The 20,477-nt window shown below is 43.3% G+C and overlaps 1 protein-coding gene across 11 annotated transcripts in view; it reads left to right on the top strand.

Annotated features, from left to right (window-relative positions):
• Positions 1-216: 216 nt before the first annotated feature.
• Positions 217-20,477, top strand: part of pou2f1b (POU class 2 homeobox 1b) — a 30,286-nt gene continuing 10,025 nt past the window's right edge. For 2 of the 11 annotated variants that reach the window (XM_072686251.1, XM_072686254.1), the window contains exons 1-13: positions 6,274-6,446; positions 9,141-9,206; positions 10,054-10,145; positions 11,735-11,830; positions 14,642-14,824; positions 15,209-15,344; positions 15,454-15,545; positions 15,678-15,851; positions 17,233-17,374; positions 17,717-17,862; positions 18,039-18,221; positions 19,597-19,702; positions 20,121-20,445. In XM_072686251.1, the coding sequence (XP_072542352.1) occupies positions 6,386-6,446; positions 9,141-9,206; positions 10,054-10,145; positions 11,735-11,830; positions 14,642-14,824; positions 15,209-15,344; positions 15,454-15,545; positions 15,678-15,851; positions 17,233-17,374; positions 17,717-17,862; positions 18,039-18,221; positions 19,597-19,702; positions 20,121-20,445 (1,802 nt within the window). In that variant the 5' untranslated portion in view covers positions 6,274-6,385. Of the gene's footprint in view, positions 263-6,273; positions 6,447-9,140; positions 9,207-10,053; positions 10,146-11,734; positions 11,831-14,641; positions 14,825-15,208; positions 15,345-15,453; positions 15,546-15,677; positions 15,852-17,232; positions 17,375-17,716; positions 17,863-18,038; positions 18,222-19,596; positions 19,703-20,120; positions 20,446-20,477 lie in introns of those variants that run through there. The other 9 variants (XM_072686253.1, XM_072686256.1, XM_072686261.1 and 6 more) reach the window with 7 other exon arrangements.

A 20,477-nucleotide genomic window follows, 5' to 3' on the forward strand; every position in this document is an offset into this window, starting at 1 on the left:
ACACTATGGCTCTCATTTCATGGAATGACTATACAGGTGTGTGTGTGTGTGAGGTTCATTCAGCAGAGGTGTTTGAGCATGTGAAGTTGACTGTCACTCTGTGTGTGTGTGTGTGTGTGTGTGTGTGTGTGTGTGTGTGTGTGTGTGTGTGTTGAATGGGGCGCTGCTGTATTGTGCTGCTGCTGTTGGGCTGGGATCTGAGTTTAAATATTCAAAATGGCGGACGGAGGAGCAGCGAGTCAAGATGAGAGTTCAGGACCAGGTAATCATTACTGCATTTTACATATTCATATTCATATTCAAACGCTCTTTCTCTCAAGCCAGATAAGCGAGAGGGGAGAGCGTAAACAAAGCCCCCCGGGGGCCGCGGCGGCGTCGGGCTCTCGACCGCTCGGTGCTCGGGGGCTGTCGGCGCAAAATTGTCGGCGGTGTGAGGGGGAAAGTGGCGATGCTGGGCGACGGCAAATTAAAGGCGAAATCCCCCCTCTTTGTGTGATTAGAGCGGTGCTGGGCGACTTACATATTCATATCGCGGCCGAGCGAACGCGGTTTAGCATATTTTATTAGTAATCGGCGACATCACGCCGGATTATTTAGCTAGCTATTCCAGTCAGCCCGAGGTTGAGGGCTATTTCCCCCCGGTGTTGAGAGGGAGCTGGACGGCCGTAGCTAGCCGCGCTAATGCTAATGCAGCGGCTTTGTGTTTGTGTATTGTGTGCGCTGAGCCTATGGCTGATAAAAGCTTTGCATATTCATTTCCTCGCAATCGCTCGGCGTCTGCGCGCAATGTTTACACTCGTAAATGTGAACTGCCGAGCGGCGGAGGGCTGCTCGGTGCGAGCCCGGTGACAGGGACGCCTTTAAGGCTGGCTTTTATGTCCATATTCTGTCTTCTGCCTTTGTGTCCCACTGCAGCAGCAGCAGCAGCAGCAGCAGCAGCAGCAGGCGTGTGGCCCCGTTGTGTGTATGTGTATGTGTGTGTTATTCATGCGGGCCTGTTGTAGTTAGATTCAGAGAAATGCTCTGTTCAGCATGTCCACAGTGAATCCGTCTCATTGTTGAAGCTCGAAGCAGCGACATGTTTCCCTATTGTCTGTCCAAACGGCTCCGGTAACGCAGCGATCGCAACATCCCTCCCTCTTTGTTTTGGCGGATCTTTGCTTTTTAAAAACAGCTACAGTGTTTTACAGTAGGCCTGGCTAATAGTCCAGTACAACGATGGCTTACACAGACCGTGGCTTATGTATTGGGCATATCTGCAGATAAGCAGTCAGTGGAGGTTTCTACGGGCGTTTTAATGTCTGGAGCGCGCTGTTAGCGAGCCGGGCTCTATTGTAGCCGGGCAGCTGTTGCTGTTGCTGCCGCTGCCGCTGCTGCTGCTGCATATGTAGCAGGCCAGCTAGCGGCTGAGTGCGTTTCATTAGGCCTGAGCAGCCGGGGCACGAAGCAGCCCCGCTTCTCGGTGCTTTCTCGGTGGTGTCTTGCCATAACACTTCAGGTAGAGGGCTTTTGGGGAATCTGGAAATCCTAGTTGACCCTGCACACACGTTGTTATTATTATTTTATTATATATATATATATATATATATATATATATATATATATATATATATATATATATAAAACCGTTTGGTTGGTTTCTCATCAATCTGCTTCTTTTCCTAATTCCAACTTTCCGCTCCACCTTAAACGCGGGACCGTTACATTCTACACGTCCAGGCGCCTGGTCTGAGCTAATGCACAATTTAAGGTGGACTGGAAAAATAAGTAATAATAATAATAATAATAATAATAATAAATAAAAAAAACAGTGGATAAAGAAGCCAAATTCAGCTCCACAAACACGTTCAGGTCCATTTATAAAACATTGATGATGAAGACTATCATGCAACACTACCCTCAAAAATAAATGTACATTTATTTATGATTTATTTTCTAAGCCTCTCTCTAATGATGCATTAAGCTATCATAATCTAACATGGGAGCTTGACTGATTTTATTGTAACTGGTCACAGACTTTTTGACTTTCTTCTTTTTTCTCTTTCTTTCCCCCCTCTTTCTTTGCTCCATCGCTCATGTTTTTTAAAGCCCCTCTCCTCCTCTCCTGTAGCTGTATGGGGGAGGTGTTGGTTTTGCGATTAAAGAATGCATAGGCTTAGGCCTATTAGCCCAGGGCCTCATTAGAAAGTCTAATTTTGGGACGTGTCAGGAAAAAGAGAACCGCTGTCCCAAAGGTAACACGTAGACCTGCTCAGAAAGATGGTCTTTCATGTTTGCGTGGAGCCCGGCCTGTGAGAAGCTGTGGCAAGCTGCAACACGCCTGCGAGCTGCGTTAATAACTTATTGCTGTTTGCACGAACATCTGAGACGGGTTTCGTTCTTCATGTTTTTTTGGTCGCAGGCAACTTGGGAGGGAGTGTTTAAAGCTGCAAATAAGAGCTGAAAACAAGTGTGGCAGCCCCAGCACTGAGTGATCTGAAACACTGAACAAAGGCCTCCCGAAATTAATAGACTGAGCTATGAATGAAAGCAATAGGCAGAGACACAGAGCCTGAGCTGTCTTTTGTCACTGAGGGATAACGGCATTGGCTGTGCAGTTTTTCGGAACTGGTGGTACTATACAATGAGTTGATGGAAATGGTTTTCCTTTGAAGACGAGGTTGTAGGGTGGCATACATGAGACATACGTACAGCACGTTTAATGATAAATCGAGGCCACATGATCCTGCTTTTTCTTACTAGAAGTATCAAAATATTTCCTGTCATCTGTCAACAAAGCTCTGATAGTCTTTCCACTACTGATCTTTAAAGTATTTTCCAATAGAAGCACTTAAGATGAGCTCCTAAAAGTAGGCCGTCATACTTAAACACTCCACTACCCCACAGGAAGAAACGCACAGCTAACGATTACGTCCCACGCTGTGAGCTTAGACTGGTGTCTGAACACTGATCCAGCATTTTAGGCTGATATCCCTTGATGGACCCATCAATACTACCCTGCCAGATCCTATAGGTCTTTTTTGTGGGCTGTTGCTGATATCTACATGCCTTTCATGTAAATATCTGCTGATATCAGTACACAGACATTTATATAATGAAGAAACTGGAATAGTCTGACTGAGGAATATAGCATTTATTGCACAGATCCAGTATGATTGAGAGGCATTATATGAGTGATCTCCTCATAACAGCACTCCAAACAAGTCCCTGCATAAAGCCCCATTTGGATGGGATTAGTTTTGCATGGGGAGGTGGAATAATGGAATCATTAGCAGCGGTTTAAGTCTGAATGTGCCACATCAGTCGTTTTTATGGAATGGTTTTGGCACCTTTTGTAAAACAAGCCATAAAAATGACCTGAGGTTATATTGATCCTTTGCAAATCGACAGTGTCAGTAAATATTACATCATCATTTTTATTTACTTATTTATTTATTTATTTTTCCTCAAATATGGAGGCGCGTTTTGTTGTGCATGGCACAGATACCTCGGGCGGTTCAAGTCTGTGGCAAACCTCAGGTGTTGTACGACGTACAATACTCAGATCCAGAAGACGAGCCTAAGGACTCCTCAGAGGCGCAATGCTCTGGCAGCTTTAGGCCAAGTCATTGTGTTTGCTGCTAATTTTTTGTTGATGGCAGTGCATAAATTAATAGCTTCTGAGTCATTTATGCAAAACATTTCTCATCCCATTCCCAGTCATGATATGTACAGACCTCCTGCAGTACAGTTACATTACATTACTTCACCTCCCCATGTAAAACTAATCCCGGTGGCTCCAACGGTTGGCCTTACTAACCTAAAACCTACATGTGGCCAGAAAAAAAAAAAGATAGCCAAGTGTAACATGCCACAGGTAATAAGCATGTTGAAAAGCACATACTTGTAATAATATATAACTAATTATTCTAACTACCAACGCAATCAAGCAGCATCAACAAACCCAAACGCTTTCATTACAAACAATGTCTCTGCAGGCTGCCTCTTTTGACGGACAGCCCGTTTCTGTGTTTTAAGCATTGCACTGATGTCCCACCGCAACAAAAACTGCAGTGAAGGCAGCTGTTTTTCATCAGAACACAGTTAAGCTAGGCAAACACAGCCATGTGACTGTAGTTCAGAGCTGTTTTCGTTCATGGATGTGTGTGTTAGGTCATTTTTGTGTCCTTGGAATTGCAGTATAGTGGATATAGGCCTTGGGCCTCGTACCTGCCATCGAAATATTTCACGGTATACCACGACTTATTGTGTAATTATAGATATTTTAGCCCAGTGATCCTGTGTTACCCTAACACCTGTTTTTAAAGAATGTATGTACTGATACTGGTATGATTCAGGCATCTTCGTACGTCCTTTTGTTATTTTCTTGCCTCTTTGGCACAAAATTAAAGGCCCTGTAAGTTCAGTGTCATTTAAGATAAGATAAGATAATCCTTTATTAGTCCCACATCGGGGAAATTCTCTGTCACAGCAGAAGGGGATAGCAAGGCACTCAGTTACAAAAACGTAGATAAATTACACTATATACACAAAATAAATAAAAGAAGTAAAAAAGCAATAACTATATTCTTTACAGATTATTTACAGGTAATTGCTAATGACTCTTAATTGCACATTGTATTGGTTTAATATGCATTCATATTAACGCTTTTAGCTAGAACTGGGTTGTCTTCCATTGAATTTAGTGATTTGTTATCATGAAAATCTGATGATTTACTTAAACAAATATGAGAGCTTCCAGAATTTAGGGGGAAATATTTGCAGTAGGCTGTTGGAACAACTAGGCTATAAACTCCTTCATGAGCTTATAGTTATGAGAATAAATAACTTCATATTTAATATTTAGCATGTACTTGTCAGACTAGTAAAACAGGTACGCCTCAACAAGTCAAATTGACCTTTGCGTTACCTGTAGCGCTTCGGAATATATGCAAAATTATGTGAAGTGCCAAAAAAGCTGCCATATTAATTGTTTTATGTATATCAGGCTTAAATGGTCTTGATGGCTAAGATGTGCCCACTCTTCCTCCACCCCCCCCCCCCCCCCCACTTGAAAGTGTCCTCTAATTTAATTCAAATGTAGAATTTGCATGTGATTAATATTGTGTCCATGGTTACTCATATTGAAACTCTCAGCGCTGTTTATCTTCTTTGTGGCATTCGGTCCTCCTTTTCAGTAAGAGACGCCGCTAATGAGTTTCATATTTAAAATTCCATATTTAAAATTCTGCCGACTGAGATATTTGCATAACATCATTATGCTGATGGCTTGTGAAAGCATGGCAGCTGGGAGAGTTATTTTCTGCTTGTTTCAATGTTGTTTTTCAGGTTGGCTTTGGTTCGGTTCCTTACTGACTTCTTTACTTTCAAGCCAGTAGTCTGCATGTTGGAGGCCTTTCCCCTTTTTTAGAGCTTTGAGTCGGATTTGGCGTGAGGAGGCTTTCCCATTTGAATCTGTGAGGAGAAGTCTGCAGCTCGAGCGGAAATAAGGCATAACGTTTTGGGAGAAACAGGAGAAGTTCGGGGCTGGTGTTACTCTAGTTCACCCCTTGTGGATAATTTTTTTATATTATAATTAATAATATTATTTTTCAAAGTGCCAGTAATTTGCCTAATAAAGTCTATGAATAAACATACACTTGCAGCGCTGGCGAAGTCATTTGCGAGAGTGAATTAACTTCTTAAAAGAACGTCTAATGGGATCTGAAGTTAATCTGGATATGCTAATCGCAGCGCGTGTCCCATGATGGAATTATGCCTGCAGAATTGGCTGCGTTTGCTCGGTGGTGTGTCGAAGCCGTAGGGGGTCCGCGACAACGGCGCGGAATGTCAACTCTGCTCCTCAGTGTGGTGTGACCCAGTGTAGCACTCTAAAGAGGGGCTTTTTTTTGTTGTTGTTGTGTGTTTCCCAATAGTTATATTCTCAAAATCAGGGCCTCACCTCTTCACACTCGCAGGTAGCCTGTTTACCTGTCCTGCTAATTAGAATGCCTGCACTCCTCTGCTAATTGGGCCTGCGTGGGCTCGGATTGCACTGTTGTGCTGAGCTGTAGAGGTTATTTCTCCTCCTCCCCCCCCCTTTTTTCTATTTCTCCTCCAAAGCCATCCAATTAATATGCTAATGAGCTGATAAATATTTATGAAAAAATGTAAATTATGCAGAAAGCTTTCAGAGCGCTGTGTGAAATGAATTGCTTGCAGGACTTCAAAGTGTTCGCCGCGCTAACGAGGCAGAGGAGGATTTGCATACGACTTTAATCAGCTGAATACTGATTACGCTTCATTATGGGCGCTGCCAGCTGCACTCTTTGTTTCTGTTCCATTCCAGGAAAGGGAGGGAAAAAAAAAAAGCAAAGTTTTTCACACTCGAGCTGTCGTGACGACCATGGCAGTAAGTGAGAGAGGGAGCGCGAGAGAGGGGAAAGCGAGAGAAAAGGAGCGACCGGGTGAGGAGACGCTCTCTTCACTGCAGGCTTTGCTGTATCGTATGTTGGAGCGTTATGCAGCAGACCACGCAGTAGTGTGTGTGTGTGTGTGTGTGTGTGTGTCTGTGTGCGCGTGTTTGTCTGTAGGTGTTTCTTTCTTCTTGGGATCCGTTGGTGTGTGTGTGTGTGAGCGAGAAAGAGAAAGAGTAGCTTGAACGGAGAAGCCTGTGCTGTTCAGACAGTGTGTAAACGCAACTCTTTCCGGGGTGTGTGTGTGTGTGTGTGTGTGTGTGTGTGTGTGAGGAGAGTAAGAGTTGCTGTGGATGCTCGAGGAGACCATGCTGGAGAGGGCAGGTGCAGCTGTTGCTGGTGAGTGGGAGGTTGGACGAGTTGCATCTTCTGGCTAGTGGTGAAGTATGGAGAGAGAACGTCTTTAGATGTTTAAGTGTGTATGTTATTTATATATTATTTATTTATTTATTTATTTATTTGCGTTGTAATTGTAATGTTTGTGGGATGAGTAACGGGTGAGCACTAGAGATCTGGAGCAACAGTGAGTTTTTACTATGTTTGCATGAAGGTCATGTTTAGGGTGCCTGCATTTTTACCTTGATGCTGAGCGTAGTATTGTGTCCGTGTTGTGTAGGGATGAGCTAATGCAGTTTTTTTGGCCACTGATCCGATCCGAGTTTCTTAATAAGGAGTATTGCCTGATACGGAACAGTCCTTCGTGTTTCTATAAATGATGCATCCTTCTTGTTTCTATAAATGATACATTTATTCTGAATTAGCATTTTATAGTGTGTTTTTTTTTATAGTCTGTTGTATCTTATGATACCGCCTGACTGGCCTCCCTGATCATTCAGTGTCCAGTTCCTTTAAATCACTGCAGTGAAATAACTTCATGTTTGGTGTGTGTGTGTGTTGTGGTACACACTCTGAACTGATGTCTTTGTTTTAGTTGCCTACTGGTGTGACTGTATTTTATAGTGCCGTTAATGCATAATGTGTGTGCATTGGCCCATTTTCACAATTTGTAACATGCTGTTCTGTGCTTGTGTAAAACCTAAAAAGACTGTACTCCCACCAGTAAAACTGTGCTCTTCTGCAATACTGTAATTTCTAAACCGCTTGTCATTCAAGAGTGAGATGTGGTGGGAGTGTATTTCCCCACATGGTTTAGGCAGCATGGGCAAGAACTGCAGAAAATAGAAGACCAGCTCAAACCCAGTCAGAACATTAGAAACCCAGGTATTACGTGAGGTTTTCAGGTTCCACTCTGCAGACTCTAAAGTGCTCTGTTACCTTCCTAGAACGTTCCTCATTGCTGTGGGCAGTGAATAATAATAATGTGCATAACGGTGCCCAGAGAATGCGGAAAGGCGCTCTGCTAGCACATAGTGGTAAGAACAAAGGATCATCGGAACTGAATCTGGCTTAAAATAGCAGATACACCAGTTCACTGGTTCGGATCAGGCCATGCTCTATACCATACTGTACTCTACGTGTCTGTATTTATTTTCATATATACAAACAATATAGATGTAAACATTAAGGTGTAATATGTTTTTTTTTTTAATGCCTAAAACAGGGGTGGGCAATTTCGGCCCTGGCAGGGTCGGATTCCTGCACAGTTTTTTGCTTCTCTGCTCAAGCACACCTGATTCAACCTGCCTTTTAACCACTCAAAACATCCTATGGCTCGCCAGTGGGCCGAAAGTGTTATTACAAACCTCTATTACTAAGGAATAGCCCCATCAGTTTGTACATACGTCCCTGTAGTTACTAAATAATGTGCCTTAGTGTGTAATAAGCCTTTCTGCGTTAAACTCTACAGGACTCCAGCCCCTGTTGCCCACCCCTACTGCTTTGGAGGTTTACTACATTCACTTTTCCAGGAGAAAGGTGCAGCATTACAAAACCAGCTTCAAAGCACAATGGTTTTTAGGTACGGGACTTAAAAAAGTGTCCCCTTGAGGGTGTACCACACCAGCGACAGCTTGGTACCTGATTTCTGAGAGCACATGGCAAGAAAAATGACCTCAGAGTTTGGAGCAAACCCTTGCCGTGGTTTCAAAACCAAAGTTTTATTGGATTGAACATGGAAAAATATTTGAAAATATTCAAATAGGAGCTTAGTTTGCATCCCTGATCTCAAATTCAAGCTCTTTATCAGTACAAAATGGAGCTGATAAATAAATCAAATTAATAAGTGAATAATTTAAACATGGCCTCATTCAGCGTGCGCTGCAGGGACGGGACATGTAGCAGTGAGGCAAAAGCCTGTAGTGTAACCCAATATTTATAACCTAACATTCGGGACCTGGATAAAGCTAAGAATGGGCCGATGAGGGAACTCTGGGCTGATACCTGAAATTATTCATGCTGACCTAAACATTTCTAAACAATATCAACTAAACGAAGCTCATATTTGGGCTTGATATGCTAATGAGCATCTCTCTTTCCCTTGTGGTCAAAATGGCATACGTGATTTGATTGCCCACAGGCTCAATATAACATCAGCGTATTTTTAGCCTGTTTACATAAAGCATCAGAAATGGCTTTAACGTTGGATACGTCCTGCAGCAGCAGTCATGGATGATGATGCATGATTCCTGTTGAGGGTTTGCAGACGCAGATGTACCTGCCTACCTAACCGGACGTTTAAGCAGAAGAAGTGATGGTACAGTTCAAGCCTGTCTCTGTTTCTTGCAGATTCTAGAATGAGTAATCCGTCAGAAACGAGTAAATGTGCAATGGAGAGCGGGGACGGAAACGCAGGTGAGTTACCTGGCAGCCCAACAAGCTCACTGTTCACCTGGTTTTTCACCTCAGCTTGTTTTATGAAGTGAGTTATGAGCCATTTTTCACAGTAAATAAGGGTCCCTACATGGTTCTTGGCCTGCAAGTTTGATTCTTGGGGGTCAGGGGAACCACTAATTGGTGTAGAGCAGGGGTCAGCAGCCTTGCACTTGTACATCTGATCATCAGTCCACTTGTTTAGTTGGAGCAAGTTTGGGCTGGGGCCGAATTCTGCAGGAAGATTGGTCTTCACAAGTGTGGCCCCGATATAGATCCTCTCCATCAAGTGGAGGTCTGCAGGAAGCTAGATCTCCAGGAGCGTGGTTGGTGACCACTGCTTTAGAACCTCTCCTCTGTTCTTTAAGCTTAAACATGTTCTGTACCCTTGCAGATCTTATGTACATGAATGGTCATGTAAGGAACCAATCAGTAAGGGATTCTTCAAGAAACTCTTAAGTGGTTGTTTTGTGGCTTCAGACTGTAGAGTGAATTGTTAGGTGTTGAGCATGCCTGTCTAGTTCCAGCAGTCTTTAGGGCATTGCTAAAGTGTTTAAACAGTTATGTGAAACAGAAGGCACCAAAATCTTGGCTCATTTACTCGTTTTTCTCTCCTGGGTTGTGCGACGTTTGTGATTTAAAATATTGGTCTAGGTGTGGTCATCTGAGAATGTGAGACAGGGGGAGTGGGGAATGCCTCTGCATATTTATCACAGAAAGCCTCCCCTTTCTGAAAGAGCGGGCGTGAGGTGTGCTGTGTCAGTTGAAAGGGGTTTTTTTTTATGGCTGTGGTGGGCTATTGAGCGACTGCCTCTTTCTCTTCCTGCAGGTGCCCAAACAAACGGACTGGACTTTCAGAGGCAGACGGTGCAAACAACAAACGCAATCACCAATGCACACGCACAGGCCCTGCTCCAACAGGTACAGCTCCTCCTCTCTCGCACCCCCCCCCCTTTTTTTTTCCTCCCTATCTCACACTCTTGCTCTCATTTTTCCTTGCGTCCCCCCCCCCCCCTTTGAAAAAAAAAAAAAACACACACATTGTTCTGTCACAGGTTTTGGCGGCTTAACAACAGTCTAAGTTCTGTGACTGAAAAGGCAATCAGAACACACACACACACAAAGTACACACACACTCACTCACAAAAAACACATACAGAGACCTATAGGAATGTAGCGATGTCCCCAGGGTCATTGTTCTCTGCTGACATGAAGCATCCTGTCTGAGCGGCTAAACCGCTGTCTGACCCGCTCTGTTATTATCATACCCGTGAATGACTGCTACCACCTCTGCACATTAATAAGATTGCTGTGATGACTGTGTGTTCGGCTGAAGGACAATAAAATGTGTGTATTTGTGGGTGTGTGTGCAGAATGTTGGGTTTGTTGAAAGTGTAAAGATTGGAGCTGCACAGACAAGCAAGTGGCTTTGGGGGGGGGGGGGGGTGGGTAGAGGGAGCAATGTTGCTATCTCCTTTTTACAAGGGAAATTAATTGTGCCCATATGCTAATTAGGTGCTCCGCAGTTGCTCGGAAACAGATGGTGGAGAATATGCAAATCTATGCAGAATTTGCATGCGCTGCATAACCGTTTCTTTAATTAACATACCCCACCTCCCCTCCCTTTCCCTTCCCCTCAACTCTCAGAGGACTGCAGAGTATTTTTATCACCACGACCATTAAGGCAAACTAGAGCTTTTGGGTTCTCTCTCTCCTCATTCCTTTTTCTCATTTCTCTCTTTCCACATTTCACTTTTCTCTCTCCTCTCTCTCTCTTTTCTCTCTTTTTCTCTCTCCCCTCTCCTTATTCTCCCTCTTATTACTCCCACTTTCTCATTTTCTCCCTCTCTCTCTTCCCTCTCCTCATTTCTCTCTCCTTCTCTGCTACCTCTTGCTTTTCTCTCATTTCTCCTCATTTTTTTCTCTTTTCTTATTTCTCCCTGTTTCCTTATTCTCGTTCACACTCTTCTCATGTCTCCCTATGTCTCCTAATTTCCACTCTTTCTTCTAATTTTTGTCTTTTGCCCCTTACCTCTCTCTTCATCCTCCTACTTTCTCATTTCTCTTTTTTTTCTCCCTCTCTCCTCATTCTCCTTCTCTCTCTCTCTCTCTCTCTCTCTCTCTCTCTCTCTCTCTCTCTCTCATTCTCACTCACTCTCTCCCCATTTATTTTTTTTTTTATCTCTCCCCCCTCCACATTTCTCCTTATTTCACACTCTCTCCGTCTTTCTCCTTCTCCTCATTTCGTCATCTCGTCTCCCTCTCTCATATTATTCCTCTTGCTTATTCCTATTTTCTCTTTCTTTTCAAAGCAAGATTATTTAATGTGGTTTGGGTTTGATGTTTGGTCATTCTGCTATCCAGAGTGTTCAGTTCAGTGTCTTGATGAAAAGCTCTGAATGCTCTGAAACCTTTGTATGGTGCAGAGTGTCCTCTGCTCTAGTTACTTGGGGTTCTGTGCCCCTGGCCCTAGCCCTGACCCCTGACCCTGCTCTGTGTTCTGTCTTCAGTGTAAGTCAGAGGATTCGGTTGAGCTTCCAGCCTCCAGCCAGCAGGGTGCCCTGTCCCAGACTCCGCTCATGTTGGCCGGGGGGCAGATAGCTGGAGTAAGTGGCACGCTGCCCGCACAGAGGGTCTCCATGCACGTTTGCCGTCACCACCATGTCCCCTTATACCATACAGCCACCTTCCATTCGAACCACTCTATACTGTGTGACGTGATGATGGATGCTGTTTCTGCACAGCAGATTCCTCCAGATGTAGGGATGCAGATGTGGAGATGCGTTCCATTGCTCAGCTCTAAAAGTCCTAACAGATTAAAGGCAATGTTGGTGGTTAGGGCCTGACCGACCGGTACTGATTTTATGGTGGTAATATGGTCAAATTTGAAATAGTCCAGCAGAATTAAACAGTGAATTGCTGACTGGTATAATCATCTGTTAGCTAAGAATTAAGTGATTATAATGACTCTTAATATCTACAGTGTCTTGATCATTAATAATGACTTTTATTTATCATTAATAATGAATAATTAATAATGACATAAGGCTGGGGAGGAGCTTCTCAGAGCTGCTCTTAGTTTCTACTAGTTTTTATTAGTAGTTGTCTTGTTTGTTTTGGTTAGAGATGCACCTATTGCAGTTCTTGGCTGATTCAGAATTGTATTTATTTATTTATTTGTAAGCATATGACTGGCCAATTTCGATTTTCTTTCTAAGAATTATAACAAAGCGTACAGAATAATTTTTTGATTAAATGATTTATTAATACTGTGTGTGTGTGTGTGTGTGTGTGTGTGTGTGTGTGTGTATGTGTACACTTTATGTATATTTTATTTAAAGCATGTGACCAACATTAATGCAGACGCATAAATAGTACAACTTCCGGTCATGTTGTAATCAATAACTCAGGCTACTGATCTTACCTAAATAAACCCATAATTCAACTCTATTCAATTCCACTCTATTCAGTTTGAACATGTTCAGCTCCAGCTGAAAAGCCCCACTCATCATGTGTCATGTGTGAAGGCAACCGATAACGTGATGGTTAAACTGAACAGGAGTGAACACAGGGCTGAACAGTGGGACAGATATACTCATATTTGTGATTAATGCTAACTCACTAATGTTGCTAATGTTTGCATGGACATGGTGGAAGAATTAAACCTGCAAAATGTGACTGTTAATTGATCTCGCCGCTGTGGTAAACTGTGAGCTGCGGCACAGGTGCAGGAACGCACACGTTTTGAACTTTTGTGTGACGTGCTTTGACCAAGACCAACTATACTTTGACTGTGCTGAAGCCTGATGAAGATTTCTGAGGAATGCTGGCGAAAACTGGCAAGCGCTCTGTTAAAAGGTGCAGGGGGACAACGCAGTGACCAGTTATCCAGTTATCTCCAGCATCTATCTGTAATGCTTTGTGTCCAGTTTGCTAGTACAGCCTGTACTGCTGTGGCCGATGAAAGCAGATAATGATGGTTACGTTAATAGGAACAGTTCTCTGTAGGTCAGATGAATCTATTTGTTGCCACATAAAAGCATATTTGCCAGATATGTCTCCAGTAAATCCACTTAATCTCAATATCTCCTCATATTATCAGCAAACCAGTACATCGGTCGGGCCCTGTTTGAAATGCGTGTCTGGTACTGCAGTGTGTGATACAGTAAAGAGTCCTGGACTGGACTGTGTTGTTGACCTCCTGCGTGCTCCACTCTGACCGATGTTTTGTCAGTTATTGGTTTGCCGAATGTTCGTTCATGTGTTTGTTTTACCCCTTATCCCTTTTTGCATGCGTTCACCAGTAAATTGGCCGTGCATTCGTTCTGTATCAAACTCCATATTCTGTTACTGTTGTTCATACTGATCAAGGTAGGCCTGTGCCTGGTGACTGTCACTAAAATTACAGCGGTGAAAAACCCCTGTGGTAAAGGCTAAAACATGGCTGTTAACCATCATCATACCTACAAAACCTTAACTTGAAGGTGTTAAGCTTCAACTGAAACACTGTTAATACTTGCTCTCACGTCCACCTCTGTGTCAGGGGCCATCTAAAAATGACCAGAAGAAATAAAATGACAAGTTGTAGTTATGGTAGCGGTAATAGTATTTCTGTGGGGACATCTGCTGATGCTTCTGGATGTGGAAGGTGTCAGCAAATGTACTTGATGATGATGATGATGATGATGATGATGATACTGCTACACTTCTGGTAGGTTCTTAAATGGGTTTGAAGTCATTGTCTACTTCAGAAGTAGTTCACTATATAGCGTGATAACCATCCTGTGGTAATGGTCAAATACTCCATAAAAATATTAATACTCTCCATTGTAGAATTATTGTCCAGTCAGTTCTCTATACAGTATAATGAGACAGCGCCTTTATCACAGTATTGCGAACCGTAACACCTGTAATGTGATAGATTTCGTATCACCAGGTTCTTGCCAATATCTAGCCTTAATTATGAACTCAAGTTATAGTGTGTGTGTGTGTGTGTGTGTGTACTGAAGCTTTATTGTTATTAAATAAAAGCCAATTTAACAGTTGTCCATGGTTGCTTTCCACACAGTTCTTCTGATTAACAGTGTATTCTGTAACCGGCACAGGCCTAGACCAAGCTGTTTTGGGACATTGGTGAAATATTGCTTGCAGTTTTGGGAGTGTATAAGGGGAGTGCATGTTTGAAGTGGAGCATGTGGTACTTGAGACCAGTGTGATGTAGAGGAGGCTGTTCAGTTTGCAGTCTTCAGTCGTTTCCAAATTGCAGCATCATGTTCTAAATGTCTTATAAGTCTTGTCATTTTATAAATGTCTGTTTAGAGTGACTGAATTGAATGCAACTGATTTCACTCATTTTCTTCTCTCCCTCCTTTTTTCTTTCTCGCTCGCTCTCTGTCTGTCTGTCTGTCTGTCTGTAGTTGACTCTGACCCCAGCACAGCAGCAGTTGCTGTTGCAGCAGGCTCAGGCGCAGCTGTTGGCTGCAGCTGTGCAGCAGCACTCAGCCAGCCAGCAGAGCAGCACCACAGGAGCCAGCATCTCCGCATCCGCTGCCACGCCCATCACACAGATCCCCCTCTCCCAGCCCATCCAGATCACACCCGTAAGAGCCCCACCACAACTGTGTATACAACACACCGTTACTGTTACTGTCCTCCAGAATCTAACTGCATGTTCAGTATTTGCATCTTCAGTTATGTGTCTGTTAGTTTCAGTCTTAGTGATGTGAAAACAGCCAATTCTAATTCTAGGGTATAAGGACAGTTTGTGAAGTGATCATGTAGAGATAAATAATGACTGGCACGATAAATTCAATACCTCAGCGAAAAGAGAGCCATTTTCCTTGATTTTTTGGCCCAGTAAAATAAGTATGCTCACAGAATAGACTACAGGCTTCAGTCATGCATGGATGCTGCAGCTGGCAAGATGTTTACTATATGCAAGCGACGGTTTCCCCTCTGTGTGTCCACATGTGTCTGTCCCACAGCAGTTGCAGCAGCTGCAGCAGCAGCAGCAGAACCTAAACCTTCAGCAGTTTGTGCTGGTGCAGCCGGGCCACCCCATCGCCACCCAACTGCAGCCAGCGCAGTTCATCATCTCGCAGACGCCGCAGGGCCAGCAGAGTGAGCCCTCCGTCCTTTTTTCCTCCGCACAGTGCCTTGTACAGACGGCCTGCCTCAGCTCCCGCTGCCTTTCACTGAAGCTCTTTCTTTTTCTATGTGTTCTTAACAGGCCTACTGCAAGCCCAGAATCTTCTAACTCAACTACCTCAAAGCCAAGCCAACCTCCTGCAGACTCAGCCAAGCATCACCCTCACCACCCAGGTCAGAAAACTGACCCCCCCCCCACACACACACACAAAAGGGTGTCATTCAAAATATCTGAATTAGTCAGGAAGTACATTTTGCAAACATTTTACTTGATGTGATCTCGTACTTTACTATGTTGTTTTTTAGCCCGCGACACCAACGCGCACGATAGCAGCTACCCCCATCCAGACCCTCCCTCACAGCCAGACAACACCAAAGCGCATGGACACTCCCAGCCTAGAGGAGCCCAGTGACCTGGAGGAGCTGGAGCAGTTTGCCAAAACCTTCAAACAAAGAAGGATCAAACTGGGCTTCACTCAGGTAAACCACTACACAAACACACACACACACACACACACTTCTGTCACATGCACACATATACAATTACCAAGTCACAGATTTGTCTATGCAGTGTCTACTGCAGTGTGTGTAGTTCATTGTAGTACTGTAATAGGATGCGAGTGGTATTATTGAGAAGATACTTAAGAGGTTACCGCAAAGTGCAGAGGTGCATAAATGTCCTGACGTTCTATTCACTCAATACCTGCAGAGTTTCAAGTCTGTTATAGCTGCAAAGGTGTAGACCAACTCTATATTATTGCTTATGGATTTAGAATGGAAGGTCCTAATATACTGTGGGTGTTTAAATACCTTTGTCCACATAGTGTATGTTTGCACTCACAAATCTTTTACATATGAAGTAAACAGCCTGAAACCATATAAATAAACCTTGCTTAAGACCATAGTTTACAATAATCAGCCTATGCTAATCACACTGCCTGCTAACTAACTCTCTTATTATTGTGAGATTAAGGTTGAAGTATTAAGAATCGGAATCAGAATTAGAAATATTTTATTAATCCCAGGAGGGAAGTTGCAGTTGTTACAGTTGCAACCATTTGTGTAAGAATAAACACTCTATAAAATAAAATGTAAAACAAAAAGAGAAAGAATAAATATGTGCATGTTTATAAATGATGTGAATATAATGAAGTGGCAGTAAATGTGATCATAAATATAGAACATGATGTGTAAAGCAGTTCAATTATTGTACCTCTTAAATTATTGCACAAATGAACAGTATAATTATTGAGTATTCCACAGATGAACTGTAGTGTCACACATTGATAAGGTAGTCCTTTATTAGTGTGGGGAAATTCAGTGTCACAGCAGAAAAGGGATAGCAAGACACTCGGATGCAAAACGTAGATAAATTACCAGTATATAGACAATATAAATAATAGAAGTAAAAAAAATGAAAAAGCAAAACAATATTATTTACAGATAATTGCAAATTGACCCTTAATTGGACATCGTATTTTTACATTGAGGGACCTCTGTTCCCTGAACATGTGTGTGTAGTTTGAGGGAGGAGTTATTGAGTTTAATGGCCACAGGTAGAAATGACCTTCTGTGGCACACTGTGGTCTTGCACTTAATGTGCCCCTGTGTCTAACCAAGGTGAACACTGTAAAATTCCAAGTCTTCTATAGATTCCATAAAATGGGCAACTGAAGAAAATTGGAAATACCACTTCTAAATTCCAGTATATTGCTCTTTATTATCCACTTTGGCCTTTTTAATTAGAGAAAAATCGTATATAGTCTCAAATATAATAAGTGGTGATGGCCCTAGTGAATACCTTTTCACTGGGCTTTGTGTTGTGATCTTGTGGCTCTCTAATGGAGTTTTTCATCAAAAGGGGGATGTCGGCCTTGCAATGGGAAAGCTTTATGGAAACGACTTCAGCCAAACCACCATTTCTCGCTTCGAGGCCTTGAACCTGAGCTTTAAAAACATGTGCAAGCTGAAGCCTCTGCTGGAGAAATGGCTCAACGATGCAGGTATGTCTCTACTCCGCGCCCCCCCCCCTTCCTCTAGTTCCAGATGACCTAGTATGATGTGAAGAATGCTAGATAGGATATGGAGCAGATTCCTGACATAGCCGTCTGTAGTCGAGGTTTTCCCCGAGGTCAGGTCATCTCTGAGCCAGCAGTGCCTACTCGAAACATACAGCCAGTTATAAACTGGATTGTGTGTGTATGTAGTGTTTAGACATTTGAGTGCCCCCCCCTTTGAGTTCTGAGTGTTAAGTGTTTATTTGAAACAAAGACGTGCAGGAAATAACCGTAGCCTCAGGTACTTATATCTGTTCTCGTGTGTGTTTGTGCGCGCTGTGTGTGCAGAGAACCAGACGTCGGACCAGGCCCTGTCCAGCCCCAGCTCTTTGGGCTCCCCTGGGCTGGGCATGGAGGGCCTCAACCGGCGCCGCAAGAAGAGGACCAGCATCGAGACCAACATCAGAGTGGCCTTAGAAAAGAGCTTTCTGGAGGTGAGTGATATCTTCTGTCAGAAACAGGCTCGGTCAAAATATTTCATGGCTCAGCAAGATCTGTAGTCAGGTTATTAGACCAGTGGCCTGAACCGATAAATACCTGGATAAAAACCGTTACTGCCGTTACTATCTCATGCTGAAAGGGCATCTCTGGTGTCTTTGCCCTCTTCAAGCAGAACCAAAAACCTACCTCTGAGGAGATCACCATGATCGCCGACCAGCTGAACATGGAAAAGGAGGTGATCCGTGTGTGGTTCTGCAACCGCCGGCAGAAGGAGAAGAGGATCAACCCGCCCAGCAGCGGCAGCGCCGGCAGCACTCCCATTAAAGCAATCTTCTCCCCCTCCACACCCCTGGTACAATACATAGATAGATGGACTCTTTGAACTCTGTTGAACTCTGGGAATTTGCCATTACTGTGGCAGCCGTAGTGAAAATGCCTGATATTGTTGTTATACACCTAATATACACGTAATTACTCCACACAGATTTGGTTTATGTTCAAAATTTTCAACCTTAAAGGAATATTAAGTAGCATTTTTAGGATGCTCTTTATCTTATTGACTTTCAATGAGAGTAGCGTTCCTATCGTCACTACTCCTGGCTCGGCACGCTGCCGACTGAACTCTGATGAAGCGAGCAGGACAGCCTTTGCAAGAACTGAGTAATGCTGCATAGCCCCAGTCATATTAGTGTAATATCCTGTAATATCACTCTGCCGCCTCAGTCCACATGCTTCTTTTGCTTTCAGTGCCGGTTCTGTATCTCTCAGCTTGTCCAGAAGTGTGTAGATTGTGTCCATTAGATAAATAACCAACAATAACCAAAACATGGTTACTTCTGTTCCTTTTACACAGAAAACCAGGTAGGTGTAATTAAGGATGCATCGATGCAGCTTTTTCGGTTCCGATACTGATACCGATACATAAACTTCGCGTATCGGTTGATATCCGATACCAGTCCTATATCATTGCTGAATTAATAAACCATATACCTCACCATGTAGGAGAGACTTAAGGCATCAGGATTGACTTAAACATTACTTTACTAACTTTGTAAAACAAAATATGAAAAATCACCAAATGGGTGTACTAAATTGCTATTTCTTGGTCACTCAAATAATAAACAATTGTGCAGGACTGACACAGCATTCAAATTCAAAATAAAAAAGAAGTCAAACTTCTTTAAAATATATTCAAATAAATAAGTAGCTTCATTGCAAACATTTAGTGCAGTGTCACACCAACAAATTAAAATGAAAGGATCGGTTCCATGGATCAACCTAATTATCCGATACCCGATCCAGCTAATTTTGTTAAAATCGGGACCAATATTCAATCCTAATATCGGATTGGTGCATCCCTAGGTGTGATAGCAGTTAGGCCTGGTTGTCTGTGTAACTGTTTAACTTCTAGACTTTATATAATGAGAACCTCTATAGCTAAACTTTACTTTCAAAAAAGCTGAAGATCAAAATGAGTCACTGTAGCGATCTTTTTTTGGGCAACTGCATTTGGCTCTCTGTGCGCTGCACCTTTGTCGGGTTACTCGGTAACAGAGATTTTAAAAATAGGTTTCTGTTGTGAAACAGTTGAGAATGATTCCATTTTGGGTTTCATTTTTTGTTGCTGATGAAATACCACTCCTTTATCTTCATTTTCTCATTTATTAAACCAGTTCGAAGCCCTGTAATGTTGTGTTCTGATGTGTGTTCTGGTGTGTTTTCCCTAGGCGCCTTCCACGGCCAGTCTTGTGACCAGTACCACTCCGACTACACTGACTGTAAATCCTGTTTTGCCTCTCACCAGCACAAGTGTCTCCAGCATGGGCTTTACTGGTAAATTGCACTGTTGGGCATCAGAACTGGCCAGCACAGAGTGTTAGACATGTATATTGTTTGACTGATTAAAACTGGCCAATAAAATCATGGAAATTCCACAGATAGTTATTTTTATGGTAGTATTATTAATATATTAATCCGCATAAGCTTAGGACATAGTAATGTCTATGTATGTGTGTAAAAGAGCTTTGTTTGTGAGGTGCTTTTGATATTTCTCTTGCTGTGAGAGATAAACATTGAGAGAATTTCCTGTTATGTCTTTTTGTTGTATAGGATTAGGTTGTTTTAGACATTTGTCCGTTTTTGAGGTTTAAATTTCAGATGAGACCATATCAGTCAGAGAAGCATTTCTGTAATGTGTTTCAGTTGTGATCATATAGTAGTATTCTGGCTGACTGCACCGCCCCTTTTCCAGGCACTACTGTGGGCTCGGCCTCTACAAACACCGCGTCCGTCATCTCCACGGTCCCTGCCATCACCACGGCAGCCTCCTCTCCCTCGCTCAGCCCCTCCCCGAGCACCCTGCAGGCGTCCTCGTCCGAGTCTTCGGCGGCTCAGGAGCCGGTGACCACAGTGACCCAGGTGCCGTCTTCACTGGCCAGCGTGATGGTGGCGGCGCCCAGCCTGTCGGCCGCCCTGCAGGGAGCCACCCAGCTGCCCACCAGCGCCAGTATCGCCGCCATGGCTGCGGCGGCTGGCCTTAACCCAGGTCTCATGGCCTCCTCACAGTTCACTCCTGGGTAAGGTTGATGAAGACATTTCAGGACATTCA

Source organism: Salminus brasiliensis, chromosome 8, assembly GCF_030463535.1.
Source record: "Salminus brasiliensis chromosome 8, fSalBra1.hap2, whole genome shotgun sequence".
NCBI lineage: Eukaryota > Metazoa > Chordata > Actinopteri > Characiformes > Bryconidae > Salminus > Salminus brasiliensis.